The sequence below is a fragment of the Microcebus murinus genome, chromosome 3, assembly GCF_040939455.1.
Source record: "Microcebus murinus isolate Inina chromosome 3, M.murinus_Inina_mat1.0, whole genome shotgun sequence".
Classification (NCBI taxonomy): Eukaryota; Metazoa; Chordata; class Mammalia; order Primates; family Cheirogaleidae; genus Microcebus; species Microcebus murinus.
This window is the reverse complement of record NC_134106.1, coordinates 21,197,303-21,214,619: the sequence shown is the minus strand read 5'-3', so window position 1 is coordinate 21,214,619 and position 17,317 is coordinate 21,197,303. Positions and strand designations below refer to the sequence as shown.

General features: G+C 54.8%; 1 protein-coding gene across 1 annotated transcript; it reads right to left on the bottom strand.

Annotated features, from left to right (window-relative positions):
- Positions 1 to 19: 19 nt before the first annotated feature.
- Positions 20 to 15,454, bottom strand: CIMIP2C (ciliary microtubule inner protein 2C). The gene is made up of 4 exons (XM_012788183.2): positions 15,312 to 15,454; positions 3,143 to 3,404; positions 1,602 to 1,714; positions 20 to 289 (listed from the first exon to the last, which is right to left on the bottom strand). The coding sequence occupies exons 1-4, from the start codon at positions 15,383 to 15,385 to the stop codon at positions 145 to 147; spliced, it is 594 nt and encodes a 197-aa protein (XP_012643637.1). The 5' UTR covers positions 15,386 to 15,454; the 3' UTR covers positions 20 to 144.
- Positions 15,455 to 17,317: the final 1,863 nt, after the last annotated feature.

Genomic DNA, 17,317 nt, shown 5'->3' with positions numbered 1-17,317 from the left:
ATGCTGTATGACCCTCGGGGGTGCTTTCCTGCCGTGGCATATATCCCTGTGCCCAGAGGAGAGGTGTGTGGGATGGTCATGACTAAAGATTTTATTCCAAGCAAGCCAATCTGCTGGGGGCCGAGGCTCTCAGGCCACTGGACCTCATGCTCTGAACTCAAAGTAGCAGTCTCTGCTCCGCCGCTCTTGTGGAGAGACCCTCTTCCCTGATGGGAAGGTCTGGTAGGTCCTCAGGTTCTCAGGGGACACTCTTAAAAGGTTCCACTTGTTCTTCAGGCTCAGCGGAGGCCTGGGGGTGAAGATGGGGCCAGTGTTACACAGTTCGCTGGAGAGGGAGGGTGACACCTGCCCAGGCCCCAGCCCACCTGCCCCTGCTGCTGCTCATGAGCTAGACACTTGACAAGTCACCCGGGATGTGAGATGAAGACAGCCTGCATCTGTACAAGTGCTTCAGAGAGAGGACACAGGCCTCAGACAGGCCCGCATGGCTTGCAGCCCTAACTCCTGCTAGAAGTGCACACATAAAAATGGACTTGAGTTGCTGTCTCCCTCTTGGCTTTGTTTTGAGGAGTAAATAGGCAATGCTCATAAAGCCATACCATAAAGCTGCACAAGGAGCAGACACTCGACCAGTGTGCTGGGGAATGGCGCTGGTGGTGCTGATGGGGACGGAGCTCCAGGAGGGGAGGGACTTGCCCCAGGCCCCAGAGCCCATCACCGATGCTCTTATCCCCAACCACCTGGCTGGCCCTCTGTGCTGGGCATGAAACTGTCAGCAGCAGTGCAGGCTGCCTGGCAATGTGGAGAAGGAACAGAGTTGGGGTGGCCTGGGCTCCCCAAAGCTATGAGAAGGGCAGGTTGTGGCCAGAGCAGTCTCAGGAGGAGACGTGTCCCCAGGAGAGGCCCATTCTACCTCCAGGGACGAACTGGTTCAGAGCCACCAGAAGCACAAAGATGGCCAACCCAGAGTCCTGGAGTTGGTGATGGGAGATGCCAATTCTTTTCCAATCCCAGCCTCCAGCCAGCCAGGCCACCCAGCGGAAGTCCCCCAGGTGATCACCAAGCCTCAGTTTCCCTAATTATAAATTGGGCCCATCTATCTTGCAGAGAGGAACTTTCAGAGGCAGTGAAGTCTGTTTCTTTAAAAACCATTAAACTTTATGGAAACAGATGCTGCTTTAGCAGTAACAAAGACTCCGAGAAACCCAGATCTATCCACTGACCTCCAGGCACAAGAAGAGGCCTGGGTGTTAGGAAGGAGACAGGACAGTAACTGCCTGCCTGGATCATCTGGCAGGGAGGGGTGGGCCTTACAAAGGTAAACAAGCTCTCTCGGATAAAAGCATCAGGGGCGGGCAATGAGGAACTTTCACTTTTTTTTAGATGGACAGTTGGACTTGCAAGATATTTTCAAGCCCCTAGGAGAACATTTCCGAGTCTGCTCGGTGTAGTTCCCGTTGCATCCGCCAGAGGACAGAAGCCCCTTGCTGCTGGCAGCAGCCGCGTTTGGACCAGTGTAACTGCAAGGCTGCGGTTGCAGGGGAGCGGTCTGCAGGTTCCAGCCAGCTCAAGGTTTGCTCCCAAGCTCTCAGTGCACTCACAGGTGGGTAGGGAGGGGGTACCGGTCCCGCTCTGTCATAGGCAGGACGAAGTAGGAGACCTGGGGCATTGTGCCTGTCTTGTCTCGATAGTACTTCCGTTGCTGCTGCACCATCTACAACTCAACCAAGGAAGAGATGACAGATTGTTAGTGTGGAGGAGTGACCTCAGGCACCTGCAGCCCATGCCTGGCTGAACCTGGCCAGGAGACCCCGGGGGAGCCTCAGAGTTCCTGGGGCTCTGGCTCAACTGCTGGCCAGCTGGGTGTTCACTCTGAGCCTCCGTTCCTCATCTAATGTGGATAATGACATCCACTCTACCAGCTTTGCCACAGACAGTAAGTGAGACAAGGATCAGCTAAGATAAAGAATGAGAACCCAGCCGCGTGGGCACACACTTGCTGTGCACACGGGCACTGTGGAAGCCCGGAAGCTCCGTGTGGGTTTGCTCATCCACATTCTGTGTGAGAGCCACTGAGACGGTCCCACAGCACCTCAGAGGCTGATGGCATTGACCTTGTCCTGCCCCCGGAGCCAGGTGCCTCACTCATACAAGTTCTCTGCCCTGGGACCAGGAGGAATCTGTGTCCTGGAAACCAGGCTAAGGGTGATGTTTGCAAAAGGGCATGGGAGAGCAAGGTCTCCAGGAACACAGCAGAGAATGAGCCCTTGGCCCCACAAAGGGATGAGGGCCAGCTCAGGCCTGTGCACTGTGGCCCGCTGGGGTGTGTTGGAACCAGATCCGGGCAGGGGGGAGGTTTATGAGCCAGAGGAACAGGACAAGAACAGGGGTATGGGTGCCCCCTTCCTCCTCCTCGCTTCCCAGGGGGCAGTTGGTCGGGTCTGGGGCTGAGGTTGACTGGGACACACACTCAGAGGGACTGTGGGGCAGGGAGGGGGCAGGGCTGGGCCGGGGGTAGGGGGCTGGTGTGTGGCCTTTGCTCATATGTGACTCACCCTGTGGGTGAATCTTAGGCCCTTTATTCAGCTAAAGGGCAATTGGGGGTCCACAGGGCCAAGAGACTATGGGGGCAGAGGGGAGGGTAGGAACATCTCCAGAGACCCCCACCCCCTGCCCCTGGGTTGTGGTTGAGGGAACAGGAACAGAACCCACTGAGGCCCCTGGGGGTGGGAGGAGATCAGGGAAGCAGAGTCCTGAGCCCTCCCCCTACCCTGGCCAAACTCACCAGGTTCCCTGCAGGCGCAGGGGCTCTGAAAATGCCAATCAAGACACTCTGGATCAGGCGTCCTCAAACTACAGCCTGCGGGCCACATGCGGGTGTTTTTGCCCATTTGTTTTTTTACTTCAAAATAAGATATGTGCAGTGTGCATAGGAATTCGTTCATAGTTTTTTTTTTTTTTTTTTTTTTTTTTTTTTTTTTAACTATAGTCCTGCCCTCCAACGGTCTGAGGGACGGTGAACTGGCCCCCTGTTTAAAACGTTTGAGGACCCCTGCTCTGGAGGGTGTGAGGTCTGCCCTGGCCCCGCCATCAGCCCCTCCCCTCGTGGGGCCGGCGGGCAGGCGGGGAGGCAGCAGCTGACCTGGTAGAAGTGAGTGAGGTGGCCGGCGCGGTTGCCATCCAGGTTGAAGCGGGTGTAGCAGGGCGTGCGCAGCGAGTGGTCCCTGATGTGCAAGCGGTCGTCGGTGAGCATGAGGTCGGGGTTGGGGGCGGAGAGGGTGGGGAAGTGGCCGCCTTTGCTGTGCTCCATGGCGGCGTTGCGGCGCCTCTGGAAGTAGTTGAAGGTGGTGGTGCCGTAGGGGGAGCCGAAGGAGAAGGCCAGGCCGGGAACGTGGCCATGGTACCTGCCACGGCAGTGGGGCAGGGGAGGCACAGATCACTGAAGGGCCACAGGGCCAGCTCCAGAGAGGCCCTTAAAAACAGAGGGTGAGGCTGGGGGCCCGGCAGTCGGCTCCGGCCTCGAGAGCCTTCCTACGGCGCGCCCGCCCACTCGAGGGTTCGGGGAAGGCCAGTGGCAGGGTCTCTGCCTGGGCGGCCAGCTCTCCAGACCGGGGGCTTACACGGGGGCCAGAGCACCCGTGCCCCTCAGGCGGGCCCGGAGAATCACTCCCCTCAGTGGGCCCAATGTACTCAGGGCTGGCCCGAGATGTGGGGACCCCCTCCCGCGCTGACGTTCTGTGGTCATCTCCTTAAAGAGTAGAGAGGATGAGAAGAAGCTGTTGGGGACCCAGTCAAGGAAACGTGACGGGTGCTAGATTCCTTACAGCCGAGGCCTGGATCCCGAATGCTCTGCACGGCCTGGCCCCCAACACGACGGCCTCCCGAGGTGCTACTCTGATGGGCCGGAGACCTCGACCAAGGCTCTGAGCCCCGAGAGCCTCGCAAGGAGCTCCTCACCCTCTGCGACCAACGAGGTGCCGTGAAAGGGACAGGAGGCAGGTAAGCAGAGACCTCGGTGACACAGGTGCTCTCAAGACCCCTGGTGAAATGAGACTCACTCGGCCAAAGATTTGTTTGGGCAAAGCACGAGGAGAGTCAGGAACCCCCAAGGAGAACGGGCATCGGACTGTGGCCAACACGGAAAGGACCACAGCTTTCCAACCAGCACGACCCTTGGCCCCTCTCACCCCTCCCCCCTCCCCCTCTGAAATTGAGCCTCTGCCCAGGATGCCCTTGGAATCGCTCTTTGCGAGGCCACCAGCACCTCTCCTGCCGCTACTCTACTCGGGGCACTGCTCATCTCTCTCCGCCCCTGCGGCACTGGGCATCGCTGGCCTCTCCCGCTACACTTGGTTTTTGTTACACCGTCATTTTCTGTTGCTTTTCCCCTACACCTCGGACAATCCCTTCTCAGTCACTCATGACCCCCTCCTCTGCCCACCTCTTAAGTGCTGGTGCTCCTCTGGGGTCTATCCTGAGCAATGGCAGCTACGTCATGACCTTGACCACCACCCGCGTGTGATGACACCTGGTCCCGGCTCCAGCCTCAGACGCTGCACACGGTTGCATGCAGACACCTCTCTGGGAGGCCTCCCAGCATGACCCCCCCCTCCCACCTTCCCCGGCGGTCCTGTCCTGAATCCGTGATGCGTGCTCCCTGGCTGTCCAGGTCAAATGCTCGGGCACCCCCTCCCCCACATCCAATGGGTCACCAAGTCCTGTAGCTCCATCTGCACCCTGGGAGCTCTGCCACAGCACCTCGTCCCTGGGCTGTGGCCGTCACATCCTCTTTGTTCTCCTAACTGCACTCAGAACCCTGCCCCTCCAATCCGTTCTCCATGCCTCCAGCACACTGAGCTTTCCAGAGTCGAATCCTTAGCGTGGCATCCAAGGCCACCCGTGAGCTGGCCCTCCCTACCACTCTAGCCTCAGCAGCTGCCCGCACCCCAGGCCTCAAGAGCCACTGCAGCTGTCTAGATGCCACTGTACTCTCGCTCTCTCTCTCCTTCCACTTCCTGGGTTCTTGCCCTGGGCCTTGGGCCTCAGTCTCCTCACCAGCAGAATGGGTGCTGGCCCGGAATTAGGCAGCGATGCATGCTTTCCTTCTTTTCATCTTCAGGAAAAAGGCAAGAAAGCTAAGCAGAGTGACTGCTGACAGACCTTAACAGACCTTCCCATCCCCCTCGCCTCCACTGAAGAGTCCTTCCCTGGCTCCTGGTCCCAGCCACCCTGGACAACGGCACCTTCCAGAGTCTCGCAGCTGGGCCGGAGTGGCAGTGAGGCGGGGAGCAGCCACAGAGGTGAGAGGCTGCACAGGCCTCTCTCGGACCTCACTGCTCATGTGCCTGGACACTATGGACGTGCACCCTTGACACCATGACCCTGGCTGTCCTGATACTTCTCCACCTGCCTCAGTGCCCTTCCTCCTGGTGCCCTGATCCCCTGCAGAGGCCATGCCTCCTGGCCTGGGCAGACGGTGGGGATGGGGAGTGCCTTATTGTCCTCTCCCGTGAGCTGTGTGGCCACTGTAGCCACTTCAAGACACAGAGTCCTCCTCCTCTTTGCCAGGACACAGCCCCCCTCATCTGCACCCCTCCCCCGCTGCCCCCAAGGCCTCATCTCCTCAACCCATCTCTCCCTGTATTGCTCAGCTTCTGTCCCTCCTCCTCTTGGCCATCTTTAATGTCCCCTCCCCTCTTAGCTTCTTCTACTCTGCCTGAGAATGAGCCTTTCCTGGACTGCAGGGTCCCCAGGACACCTGGCTGCCTCTCACGACTGTCCTCCTCCTGCACATCCCGAGCCCTCCCTGTCCCAATCCTGCACCTCCCTTGCCCTCCCTTCAGTCTGACTTCACACCCACCCCTTAAACGTGACCTCTACTTCTACATGAAGGTGATATAAGATCATCCAGTTACCAAATCTGATGTCCTTGGCTCAGACATCAGCATTTGATGATGTCTCCCTGCAGCATTTGCATCAAGGAGGGAACGTGTCTGGAGGGAAACCTAGAAGCAGAGCTCCTGAGATACTTCGTGCTGCAGATGACACTTAACAGAAGTGTAGATTCGACAAATCAAGACGCCAAAGACAAGTGACGGGACATGCTGCTTCCTCTGTCCTGAGAAATCCTCCACAGGCAGGGAGCTCCACGCCAGCCCTGTTCCCCGGCCCCTTGCTCTTCTTGTGCTTTGGAGGTGGAGGAACATCTGAGCGGTGAGTTGAGAAGAAAAAAACGGGGCTGCTTGCGGGCCAGCTCTCCCTCCTGTGCCTTGGAAGCAAGGAAGTGCGCATCGCCTTCCATGCCTTGGGTCTTGGACGGACAGACTGCTCAGGGGAGGACAGCCCGCTCCAGCCCAGCCACCTGTCTCATCCTGAGAGTCAGGATCAGCCTCATTCCCCATTGGCAGCGTTTACTCTTTCATCTTACTCCGCAAGTGGTTCGGAACGTAGGGAATGAAAGACAGGCCAGCTGTCAGGTGCTGCCAGACCCCAGAAAAAAGAGAAAGCAACAGAATGAAAACTAAAGATTGTCTGTGACATTGTGCAGGGAAAAAAGCGTGTCACACTGGCCGAGTGGCCGTTCAGGTGTAAAGCCGGTCTTTCCTCGCATGAAAGAACTCAGGAAATGAAGCTCTTAGAGACTCTTCTTGAAAGTAGTGTTCAGTGACAGAATCCTGCCAGCCAAGAGGTGAGTCAAAAGAAAAAGCCAGCTCGGTAATGTAGAAGCGCTGTCGGAATGAGCGATGGTGAGCTCCCAGCCTACAGAAGCGCAGGACTGGGAATAGCAACTAGGTGAGCGTCGGTTGCAGCACAGAATGTAAATGTTATAAAACCTGTCACAGTAAAGCTAATTTAGGCAGCCAAAATTGGGGGGTGGGTGGAGGGGAGATGGGAACACGCTTACTAAGAATCTCTTTAAATAGAGTCGACCCAACCCGTGGCATCGAAAATGAAACATGTCGTTAAAAAAAACACACAACATAATGACTCGAAGCCTAACCCTTCAATGGTTTTTAATCTCCTTTCTCTCTCTCCTTTAGAGGGATCTTTTAGAAACTAATATCTCTTCTAAGGAATTGACATTTATCTAAAGTCTACTATTTTTTTTTTTTTTTTTTTTGAGACAGAGTCTCACTCTGTGGCCCTGGCTAGAGTACCATGGTGTCAGTCTAGCTCACAGCAACCTCAAACTCCTGAGCTCAAGTGATCCTCCTGCGTCAGCCTCCTGAGTAGCTGGGACTAGAGGTACAAAGTCATGACACTTGGCTAATTTTTCTATTTTTAGTAGAGAAAGGGCCTCGCTCTTGCTCAGGCTGGTCTCGAACTCCTGAGCTTAAGCCATCTCCCACCTCTGCCCACCAGAGTGCTAGGATTACAGGTATGAGCCACCGCGCCTGGCCTAAAGCCGACCATTTTATTTCAGTTTCTTTCCCTTCAGTGAAGACCTAGTAAGAGTAAATTTCATGCTTTTCATTTAAAAATAGCAAATATGATCATATTTTTATAAAATTGCCCTATCCTATATCCATCCGTCCATCTGTGCACCTCTCCGTCCATGTCATCTGAATATATAGAGAGAAGGAAACTGGGAATGAAGTCCACTAAATATTAGCCCTGGATAGTTCTGGGGGTTTGGATTGAGGGTGATTTATTTGTTGCTTTCTTCTTTGGACATATACCATTTTTGAAAAAGAATCAGATGGCGTTAAATGTTAATTTATTAGGAACCTACTGCTTGCTGGCACCACACTAGTGCTGGGAATACCAAGACCCTCCTTCCTCCAGCCCACCCCTTGTTCCACATCGACTGAGTCACCAGGAGCATGTGCCGGTGCCACACTGGTTCTGGCACAGGCACAACCAGCTCCCACACAAGTGGGACCATGGTCAAGGCTCTGATGCTACTAAACACAAGAGGGAAGGCCTGTTCCTCGGGTGGGCACTGGTGGACTCCATGAGTCATCTCTACTGGGGAGAACCTCAGAGCAGGGCATGGACTCTGGGTCTGGCTCCTTCCTTGGCTCATCTTCTGGGAGTTGGGGTTGCCCCGGGGCCTCTTCTCTCTTCAGGGACCCACTCCTTCTGGGGATCTCATCCATGATTTCCAACCCCTCCCAAGCACTGATGACAACCAGATCTGGGTGTCCAGCCTCAACCATTCCCCAGGCGGCAGATCCACACGCCCAGCTGCCCACATAGGGCTGCCCATGTGCCGCAGGTCAGCACGACTGAAGCCAGCCTCCTCCTCCTCCTGTGCACCCCTGCCCTTGCTAACACCACCCTGGCCACCCTTCACTGCTCCATAAACCAGGACTCCACAGCCCTGTGTCCTCCCTTCTCAATTACCCACCACACCCAACCCTTCCCTAAGTCTTGCGTAGGCCCCTCCTCAGCTGCCTGTCCACCTCCCTCCTCTATCTCGCTGCCACCAGCCTCCCTCCGCACCTGGACAATCCTGAATACCCTAGCTGGTCTCCCTGGCCAGTGTCACACCCTCCTGTCAGCCGCACTGATGTCAGCACGGTCTCTCTCCCCCGTCACTTCCCCAGCAGCATTTGTCACCGTCTCTGGGCCCCACATGCTCTCCAGGCCTCTGGGCCTGTGCGTGGAGTTCCTGCCTGGAGTGGCCTTGCACCTGCTGCCTACCTGGAGGTGTGCCACGCACTCCTACAGTGCTCTCTGCTGCCGTCCCTGACCACACGCCCTGTGGCTAGCACCTTCGCTCACTATTCGAGGTATCATCCTTAAGTCCATACTCGGATCAACACTAACACATCTCCTCCCCTGATGTGTGTTCTCCTTTATCCTGGGCACCAAGCACATGACAAGTGCTCAATAAGTATTCGCAGAGGGAGGGAGGAGTCCAGAGACCCAGGAGGCACCACGTCCTGCAGGCTGTTGAAGAAGAGCCGCCTCTGAGCCGCAGAGCTGGAGCCAGCACGAAGCATCCCGCCCACAGGGGTGTCGGGCTCCTCGGAAGAAAGGAGCCATAGAAATGTGACGTGTTTTCGTGACTCTTCTCTCCGCCACCCCCAAGCTCTCTGCCATAGTCCTCCTCTGCTCCCTGCTTTCCCACCTTCTCTGAATGCCAAGATATTTGCATCCCAATAGAATAGAAGCCCTCTCCTCCGCATCCTCCTGAGTTCTGCCTGGATTCCGTGCAGGGCTCGCTGCTCAGGAAGGTGTGTGTGCACATGAGCACATGCATGTGCATGTCCACATTATTTAGCGCTCAGAGAGCACACCTTGGCGAGCCAGGTCTGTGTCCCTGGTATACAGCTGCACTTGTGTGCCTTGAGCACAGCAGTATGCGGTACAGCATTCTGCAGCCTTGTTTGGATTGGTCTTGGGTCAGGCCAGGGTGGAGAGGAACAGAGGGGAATGGCAAGTCTTGCAACAGGGCATAGAATAGCCCTGATGGCAGCATCTGCTGCATTGGCTGGTGTCATCACCCTCCTCCTCAACCCCTTCATCTGTCCCCATCCCAGGCCCTCCATCCACCTGTCCCCCACACAATCCAGCAGACAATGCCAAGCCAGGCCTCAAGGCAATGGTCACACGTGGATTCTGAAGTCTACCGTGGGTTGCTGTGTGCACAGGGAGCAGTCTAATAGCACTGCTTGGCCCCACAGCTAACATTAAAATTAATTACCATGAGCCATCGGGGAATCCCATGAGCGCCCTTATTAACTAATTAACTTGTTACTATTCAGCACGTCCCCATTCCACAGTGCATCCTCTTCTCCACAACTGCTTCTGATCAGACCCTTTCCCTGCACAAGAACATTCAAGGGCTCCCCGTTGTTTGTGGCATCAAGAACAAGCCGAGCCAGGTTCTCAAGATCCTCCTCTTGGGCCTCTGGGAGAAGTCACTCCAGTGCTACCCACTTTCACACGCAGCTTCTCCACCCAGCTGGAGAGGCCATCGGCTGCTTTGAGACACATCTTGTGGGACCTCCACCCCATGCCTTTCCTCTCCGCCCCATCATGATCTTATCCACCCTTCAAGGCCCATCTCTAATGCCCTCTTTTCCATGGAGCCTCTTCCGATGCAGTGCATAGACCTGTGTGTCCCCTCCATTGAACTGTCTTTGCTCTTTGTACCTCTCTCATGTCTAAGTTCATAGCCCATTGTATCATAATGACCTCCGCCTTTAGAATACTCTTTCTTTCTGAATCTCCCAGAAAAAGAGGGCTAAGTTATACTCATGTCTGGCTCCCTGGCATTCCCGGCAGCCAGCAGATGCTCTGTAAATATTCATTGAATTGGGTTGACAAATGGAGGCACATTTTAAAGGGTTGGTCTCTCTTCTGGAGAGAAGGAAGTTCCCTGTTACAAAGCCCAGGTCTCCAGGGACCCCTGACCCCTGTCCTTAGGGGGCTCCTCAGTTCCTCAAGGTTGTGTGAGAGGCTTCAGTTACCTATACAACTGCCCCAGCTTCCTCAAACAGCTCAGAGGTGAATTCCAGAGAGGAGATAGGGGTCTGGCCTTGGGCCAGAGGTCCTGGGATGGGGATGCAAGGATGACATGGCTTATGAATCCTCAGGAAGAGAAGATACTGCAACAGATAAAGGCAGAGCAGTAGCCAGAGACCCCCAAGTGCCCAAGGCCCTCTGAGAGCCCGAGACCAGGCTGTCTCCTGGGAGTGGGAGGGAGGGGTGGCTTCCAGGGGCAGGGCCTGGAGGTAGACGGACAAGAGGGGATGTAGAATTCATTTTCCATTTCTGTATCTTGGGCTTGAATCTGGGGCAATGTTCTGCCTCCTAGGCAGGGATGAGAACCAACTGAGAGTGGCCGACTGCTGTGCCCTCAGCCACACCTCTCAGCCTGGAGGCAGGGTGGGGGGTGCCCAGGACAATGGCACAGGTGGGAAGGCCCCACACTGGAGTACCCCTCTTTCAATGGCTCAGGAAACGGGCCCACATCTGCTGGCTTATCAACAGTCCTCCATTGCAAAGGGGCCTTAGAGATTCTCAGACACCGTCCTCATCCCTGGCCACACCTTAGAATCACGTGGGAGGATTAAAAACTGCCAATGACATCAGAATCTCCAGATGGGGCCTGAGCCTGGGTGTTTGTTAAAGCTCCCAGGAGATTCTAATACCAAAGTCCGGGCACAGGGGCCTCCTGCATCCTGCTGGGCAGATGGCGTTTGTTTCATACTCCAGGCAGCACTGGCCTGTTTGGGGGCTGCACCTCCAATGCCAGGGCCTGAGTTGAAATGGAAAGGGCTTCGGAGATGCAACTGCCAAACCCTCCTGCAGGGAGGCTGTGGGCCTGAGGAAGCCATGGGGGCAGGCAGTGGCGTGCTACAAGCAGCCTATACTGGCTTATACCAGCGAAAAGAAAGCTGATTGCTAAGTTTTGAGGCATTCTTCGAGTCTGTTGTTACACAAGCTACTATTAAAAATTAAATTATATAAATTTGCAATTACATAACCATATTATAAACAAAGATGATACAATACTCAAAACTCATGACTCCCTGGTTGTTTTACTACCTTTTACTATTGTCTGTACTGTTGAGGCTATGTGCACGTGCTGCATCTGTGAGGGAAACGCTATGTAAGGGCGTGCTGCTGTGTGTCTCTTCCCAACTCTGTGATTAGGGATGTGATGTTGACAGCTTGAAATCAGCTATGGCAGGAGTGTTTACACCACAGAGACAGATCGATGCTACAAATTAAGGCTTTTTTCCTCCAGAGAACTGGTTGTTAAACATGTACCAGAGCATCCCTGGTTGGGCATGAGTGTTGCACAGGGATTTTGGGGACGGGGACACAACCGCCTCTGTGGGACCACTCTCCTGACAATGGTGAGTATGGAATGCACTGATTTTAGGACTCTAAGGCCCAGTTCAGTGGCAGATGTGGGCATAGCTGCCACTCCAGGCAGATGGAGGCAGGGGCTGCGGTGCAGATCCTCCCGCCCTCACTGCTGGTGACAGCCACTGGGCAGGAGCCGTGGGCATCAGGCGCAGTAGCAGTCTGGGCATGAATGAATGCACAACGGTAGGCCAAGTGTTTGCACTGCAAGCTGGGTGGTATGTGGAAGCCACCCAGGTCCGACCTGCAAGCAGGAGGCTCAGACTCTCAATGAGGCCAGTCTTACCCCTTCAAATGCCTTACAGTCCCAGAGACTCTGACCCAAGAGTTCCTGCTCATGGCAGGGATGATACTCAGGCCAAGGACCTTTGGGACCTGGAGCAGCAAGGGACCAAATGGAGCACCCAGGCTAACTAGTCTGACGACCAGCATCATCATTGTTGTGCCCTATTCCCTGCAGGGCCTAGAATCAGGCATTGAACACAGTAGGGACCCAACTAATGGTAACAGCTAACAATTATCTGGTGCATATTAACTAATTTAAGCATCTTTTTTTTTTTTTTTTTTGAGACAGACTCTCACTCTGTTGCCTGGGCTAGAGTGCCGTGGCATCAGCCTAGCTCACAGCAATCTCAAACTCCTGGGCTCAAGCAATCCTCCTGCCTCAGCCTCCCAAGCAGCTGGGACTACAGGCATGCGCCACCATGTGCAGCTAATTTTTTCTATATATTTTTAGTTGGCCAATTAATTTCCTTCTATTTTTAGCAGATACAGCGTCTGGCTCTTGCTCAGGCTGGTCTCAAACTCTTGACCTTGAGTGATCCACCTGCCTCGGCCTCCCAGAGTGCTAGGATTACAGGCATGGCCACTGCGCTCAGCCTAATTTAAGCATCTTTAACCTGCACACCATTATCATCCCCATTTAATAGATAAGGTAAGTGAGGCAGAGAGGACAAATAAGTTGCCCAGGGTAAGGAACGGATGAAGCCAGTGAACCCAGGTGGAGTGGCTCCAGAGTCTATCTCCTACTGTCCACCCCATTCCCTCCTGCAGTGTGAAAGGCCACTTGAGGGTTGGGGTAGATATCAGGGTGAGCTGGGGTGTTGAAGTCACATAGACTTGGCTTGACAACACACTCGTGTGAATGACCTTGGGCTCACTCATCATCTGGGCTGTTGTGATGATTAAAAAAAAAAAAAAAGAACTTTGTAAAGGGCCAAGCACAGTGCCTGGCACATAGTTGGCACTTATAACCGGGTTCATGGTATTATCACCAGGCATCGGGGAACCTGGTTCCAGCCCAGCTCTATCATCACCAACCAGTGTGGGGCTCAGGCAAGCCCTCCCCAGACCTCAGTGACCACATCCGGAACAGGAGGGGGCTGAGGTCCTTCCCAGCATGAATATTCTCCGCCTTTATGAATAAAGCTGGTAAGGGGGGTGATTTGAGTGTCAGAACAGACTAGCTGCGCTTTAAAATCCTGTGATTAATGTTTGAAAAGACACACAAAAATAATAATTATCCAAGTATGGTGGGGAATCTTGGATTCTTTCATTAAGTTAACAAAATTGCCAAAGAAATAGCGTTTAGAAACATAAAATGACTCCATTCATTCCTCGATGAAGGGACTCTTTAAGGAGAGCACATCCCTTCCAGAAAGATCCAGATGAGACAGCAGCAGATACAGGCTCGACTGCTCAAACTAGCCCAGTCCAGGCTTGCGGCCTTATTTGTGATCTTCTTGTCATCACCATTTCTCACTCAACCACAGGCCAGGGTGCTCACGGGAACTGCACCAAGTGGCAAGGATAGAAAGGGGACTTAGGGATGGCTCCTGAAACACGCAGCTCCCAGGCCGCCAGACAGAGTGGGGGACTCGCGGGGGCAGGGTTTACAGGAGCTCCAGGCCTTGCCCCACAGATAGGAAATGGTCAAGGAGTCAGACAATACAAGAAGTTCCAACTGGAGACTGTAGCAAGCTTAAGAAAAAAAAATATCAGTGTGTAAAACCAAACTGCGTGCTAGACACCCAGAACACTACTGTCCAAGGCTGCAAAATGGATTCAAACTAAACCCCAGACTGGAAGCCCCTCAAAGGCAGCCCTCACTTGTTTGTCTCTGTCTCCCTAGCATCTTAACACAACAGCTGGCCCATCCCGAGCACTCGACGTGTCATTATCAAATGTCTAAATGAATGAAAAAACAGGCAAATCCTAAGTCACCTCTTCTAACATGCCTGGCTTGGCTTCAAGAAACTGCTATGATCTAGTAAATCAGATCTGTCTGATGGGAACAAACCGAAGTAGCTTTGAGCTCTCTCTAAGGCCCAGAGAAAGGTCCTGCTCACAAACGGGCTGGGTTAAAACTATAGCACCAGGCCCTAGCTGCTGCTACTTCCCCCATGCACATTGTCCAGAAATGGTTTTAATTTTATAGCTCCTCAATGTCTTGCCTATTCTGCTTCAAAACAATCCAAACTTTGTACAAAATGTACTGTGAAGTCTTTTCCTCATTTTGCAGCCAGTTCCCTTTGCGGGAGAGAGCAATGTGGTTTTTTCATCCATTCGGAGGCCCTGTCGGCAGAGCTCTCAAGACCTTCACTTTGTTCATTCATTCCCTTCACACTCGCTGAAACCGCTCAGGGTCCTTCTCAGCATCCAGTTGGTGCCCTCATACCCATGCTGACTGGTAGGAGAGAGAAAGCAATCTTACACCCTGGAAGAGGAAGGTGGGAGTGAAGATATCAGACATTTTAGAATAAAGGACCAAAGAGTGGGAGGGAACAGTCAGACTTGCATCTTAGATGTTTGGAGTTTGGAAACATCCAGAGAAAAAGAAAGGTAAGAGTGACCCATCATTTGAAAACGCCACAAGCAAGCCAGCACTCAGAGCAGGTGGCTGGGATGCTTTCAAAATCAAAATTCTGAGAGGATAAAGTGAGGCCAGTGAAAGGTCCGTCCACACAGTCGGGGGATAGTGCACACCGTGTGCTCTGTTAACCATTAACTGCCCGTCCTGCCTTGCCAGATTCTTCGAGCAAGAGCCCACCGGTCTCCTTCCCCCCTTCAGCCAACACATGCTAATCTTGCGCGAATCCTGGGTGCCCGCATTGTGCTGGGGACGGCAAGGGACTGCAGCTTTTCCAGGCACTGCCTGCATTCTCCGCGTGTGCTCCAGGCTGCCGGCCAGGGGCTCCTCCAAGCACCAACCCCACACCGCGGCTCCACCTCCTCCCCATCCCCGCCGCATCCACGCGAGGTCCGGTCATGTCATCCGTTATCCCGGGCTGGTTGGACTCTGCTCACCAGGGACCCCGCGGGCGCCCCCACTGCGGGCTCTGAGAGAGCGCAAACCCCAAAGTGCAGGGCAGCAGAGTGGACCGACCGCCGAGGGGGCGCGTGCGGGGGTGGGGGGTGGGGGGAGGGGCAGATCCCAGGCTCTGACCATCAGGTGCCGGTGGGGCCGGGGTGCGCGGCGGCCTTACCCGGGCATGAGGCTGGGGGGCACGTAGGCGGCATTGAACTCGGTCAGTAGGGTGCCCGCGCTGCGGGAGGCCATGGTGGGTGAGGCGAGCGCGCGACGAACCCGGGGCAGTGGCTCCGCGCCCCACGATAAACAGCTCGCGGGTCACCCGGCAACGGCGCGCCTGGCACCTGGCAACGCAAGCTGCCCCAGAGCGGTCCTCCCGTTCCAGGGCACTCTACCCTCCCGGCAGCCCCCTTCCTGGAGCAGCCCCGCAGGGCGCTGAGAGACGCCGCCACGCCTCCACGTGCTCTGCTGCGCGACCCTGCACATCGCCGCGTGAGGGCTCAGCCCTCCGCTCTCCCACGTGCGGGGAGGTAGAAACTGGGTGGAGAGGCCTGGCTGGATCCGTCCTGCAGCGACGTGGCCCTGGCTTCAGAGGCGACGCAGAAATCAGCTGCCCCACTGTGGCTCAGGCCTGGGAACTGAAGTGGCCCCAGGAGCCATCTCTCCCCAAGGCTGCTACCGCTTCCCATTTCCGTGGGGACCGCGGGAAGGGGCTCTGCGCTGGGCCGGGCTCAGCGTGGTTGCCTAGGACGTGTGTGTTGAGAGGTGCATTTTTCCTGTTAATCTCGCCCCAGGAACCTTTTTGTCACCTCATCTTGCCCCTCAAACTACTCCACAGGAGTACTTTTTATAAGGGACAAAAAAGGCTGAGTGTGTGATTTACATCTGTCCCCAATTCTACGGTTCACTTTGGCTGTAAAATTTGTAGGGTTGGCCTTTGCCCCAGAAAGCAAACCTCTCAGGGGCCCATGTGAGGTCTGCTGTGTAACACGCCTCTCCCCACATGCTGGTTTCCCCAGTGACCCTCACACCAGCCTTGGTGGCATGCAGGACAAGGCAGGGCCTTATTTAGGTTTTTCACTGGGGGATGAGGGTGGTGGGGACAGGTTCCAGGAAGCCACGCTCTTTGGGACTTGGGTCCAGATCCTGCCGCTGCCTCCCTTTGCAGCAGTCTGCTATGGTTAAAAGGGCGCTGCGGTTCCCTCCATCTCCCTCCCACTTCTTCCCTCCCTTGTCAGAGGCAGAGAAGTGTCGCCTTCACGCTTTGACTCCTCGGATGGCAGCTGATGAAGACCACAAGCGCTAATGAGTTCACAGGATGCTGTTGCTGCTAGAACTCTCCACAGATTTTCTCTGACAGATGACAATGAACTTGCGGGAGCCACAGGCTTCCACGGGGCTCAAGCAGCAGCAGAGGTGGCAGGCGGGGAAGGGAGCTGCAGGAGAAGGAGTGGTGGCAGACTCGGTGCAAGGAAACCACCCGTCCTTCAGAATTCAGCCATGTCTGTGTTTTCCCGAAATCTCCTTGGGGAACAGGTGCTACCATCAGAAAAACATCAGCAAAAGTTGTTAAAAGAGCAACCCTCAGTTCAGAGGTGACATACTCCAGGAAGGCTTTCCAGCGACCACCAGCGGGGGCCGGGGTTGGGGGTGAGCGCCACTCCCTGCCCCCTTCGGGCCTCGCAGCCTCTGTGCTCCTGCCCCACACGCTGCTGCTCTGCCTGCGTTCCAGTCCACCTGCGCCTTCTGCTTGGGGTCTGATGCTGTACGTGTCATGCTCATCCCTGAATCCCAGCACCTGGCCCTGGAAGGAATTCAGCAAACATTCATTAAGTAAATTACATACTACAAGTTACTCAAATGGGTACTAGTCAGGAGAATGGAAGCTGAAAAGCAGGACCTGGCTTAGGGTTCGGAAGGGCCAGCTAACTCAGCTGCGGCCTGCAGAGTGGAGTTGCTACCGTTTCATAGATATGGAAACTGAGGTTCAGCAAAGCTCAATGTATTGGCTAGGGTGGATTCATGGTCTTTTTCCTAAACATGCACAGGCCTGTAAGAAGCCTCATGAAATCCACCCACTTCAGGAGAGAAGCTCTAGAAGGCCTAAGGAAGAGATGGCTTTTTTTTCCTATCAGGTGCCACCAAGCCTTACAAACACAGATCACCTGATAACCTCATGGA

Coding starts and splice junctions, on each gene's coding strand:
- CIMIP2C (XM_012788183.2), bottom strand. CDS start 15,385: ATGGCCTCCCGCAGCGCGGGCACCCTACTGACCGAGTTCAATGCCGCC. Junction 3,405..15,311: donor CCCCCCAGCCTCATGCCCGG/GTAAGGCCGCCG, acceptor CTGCCGTGGCAG/GTACCATGGCCACGTTCCCG. Junction 1,715..3,142: donor ACCTCACTCACTTCTACCAG/GTCAGCTGCTGC, acceptor GTTGAGTTGTAG/ATGGTGCAGCAGCAACGGAA.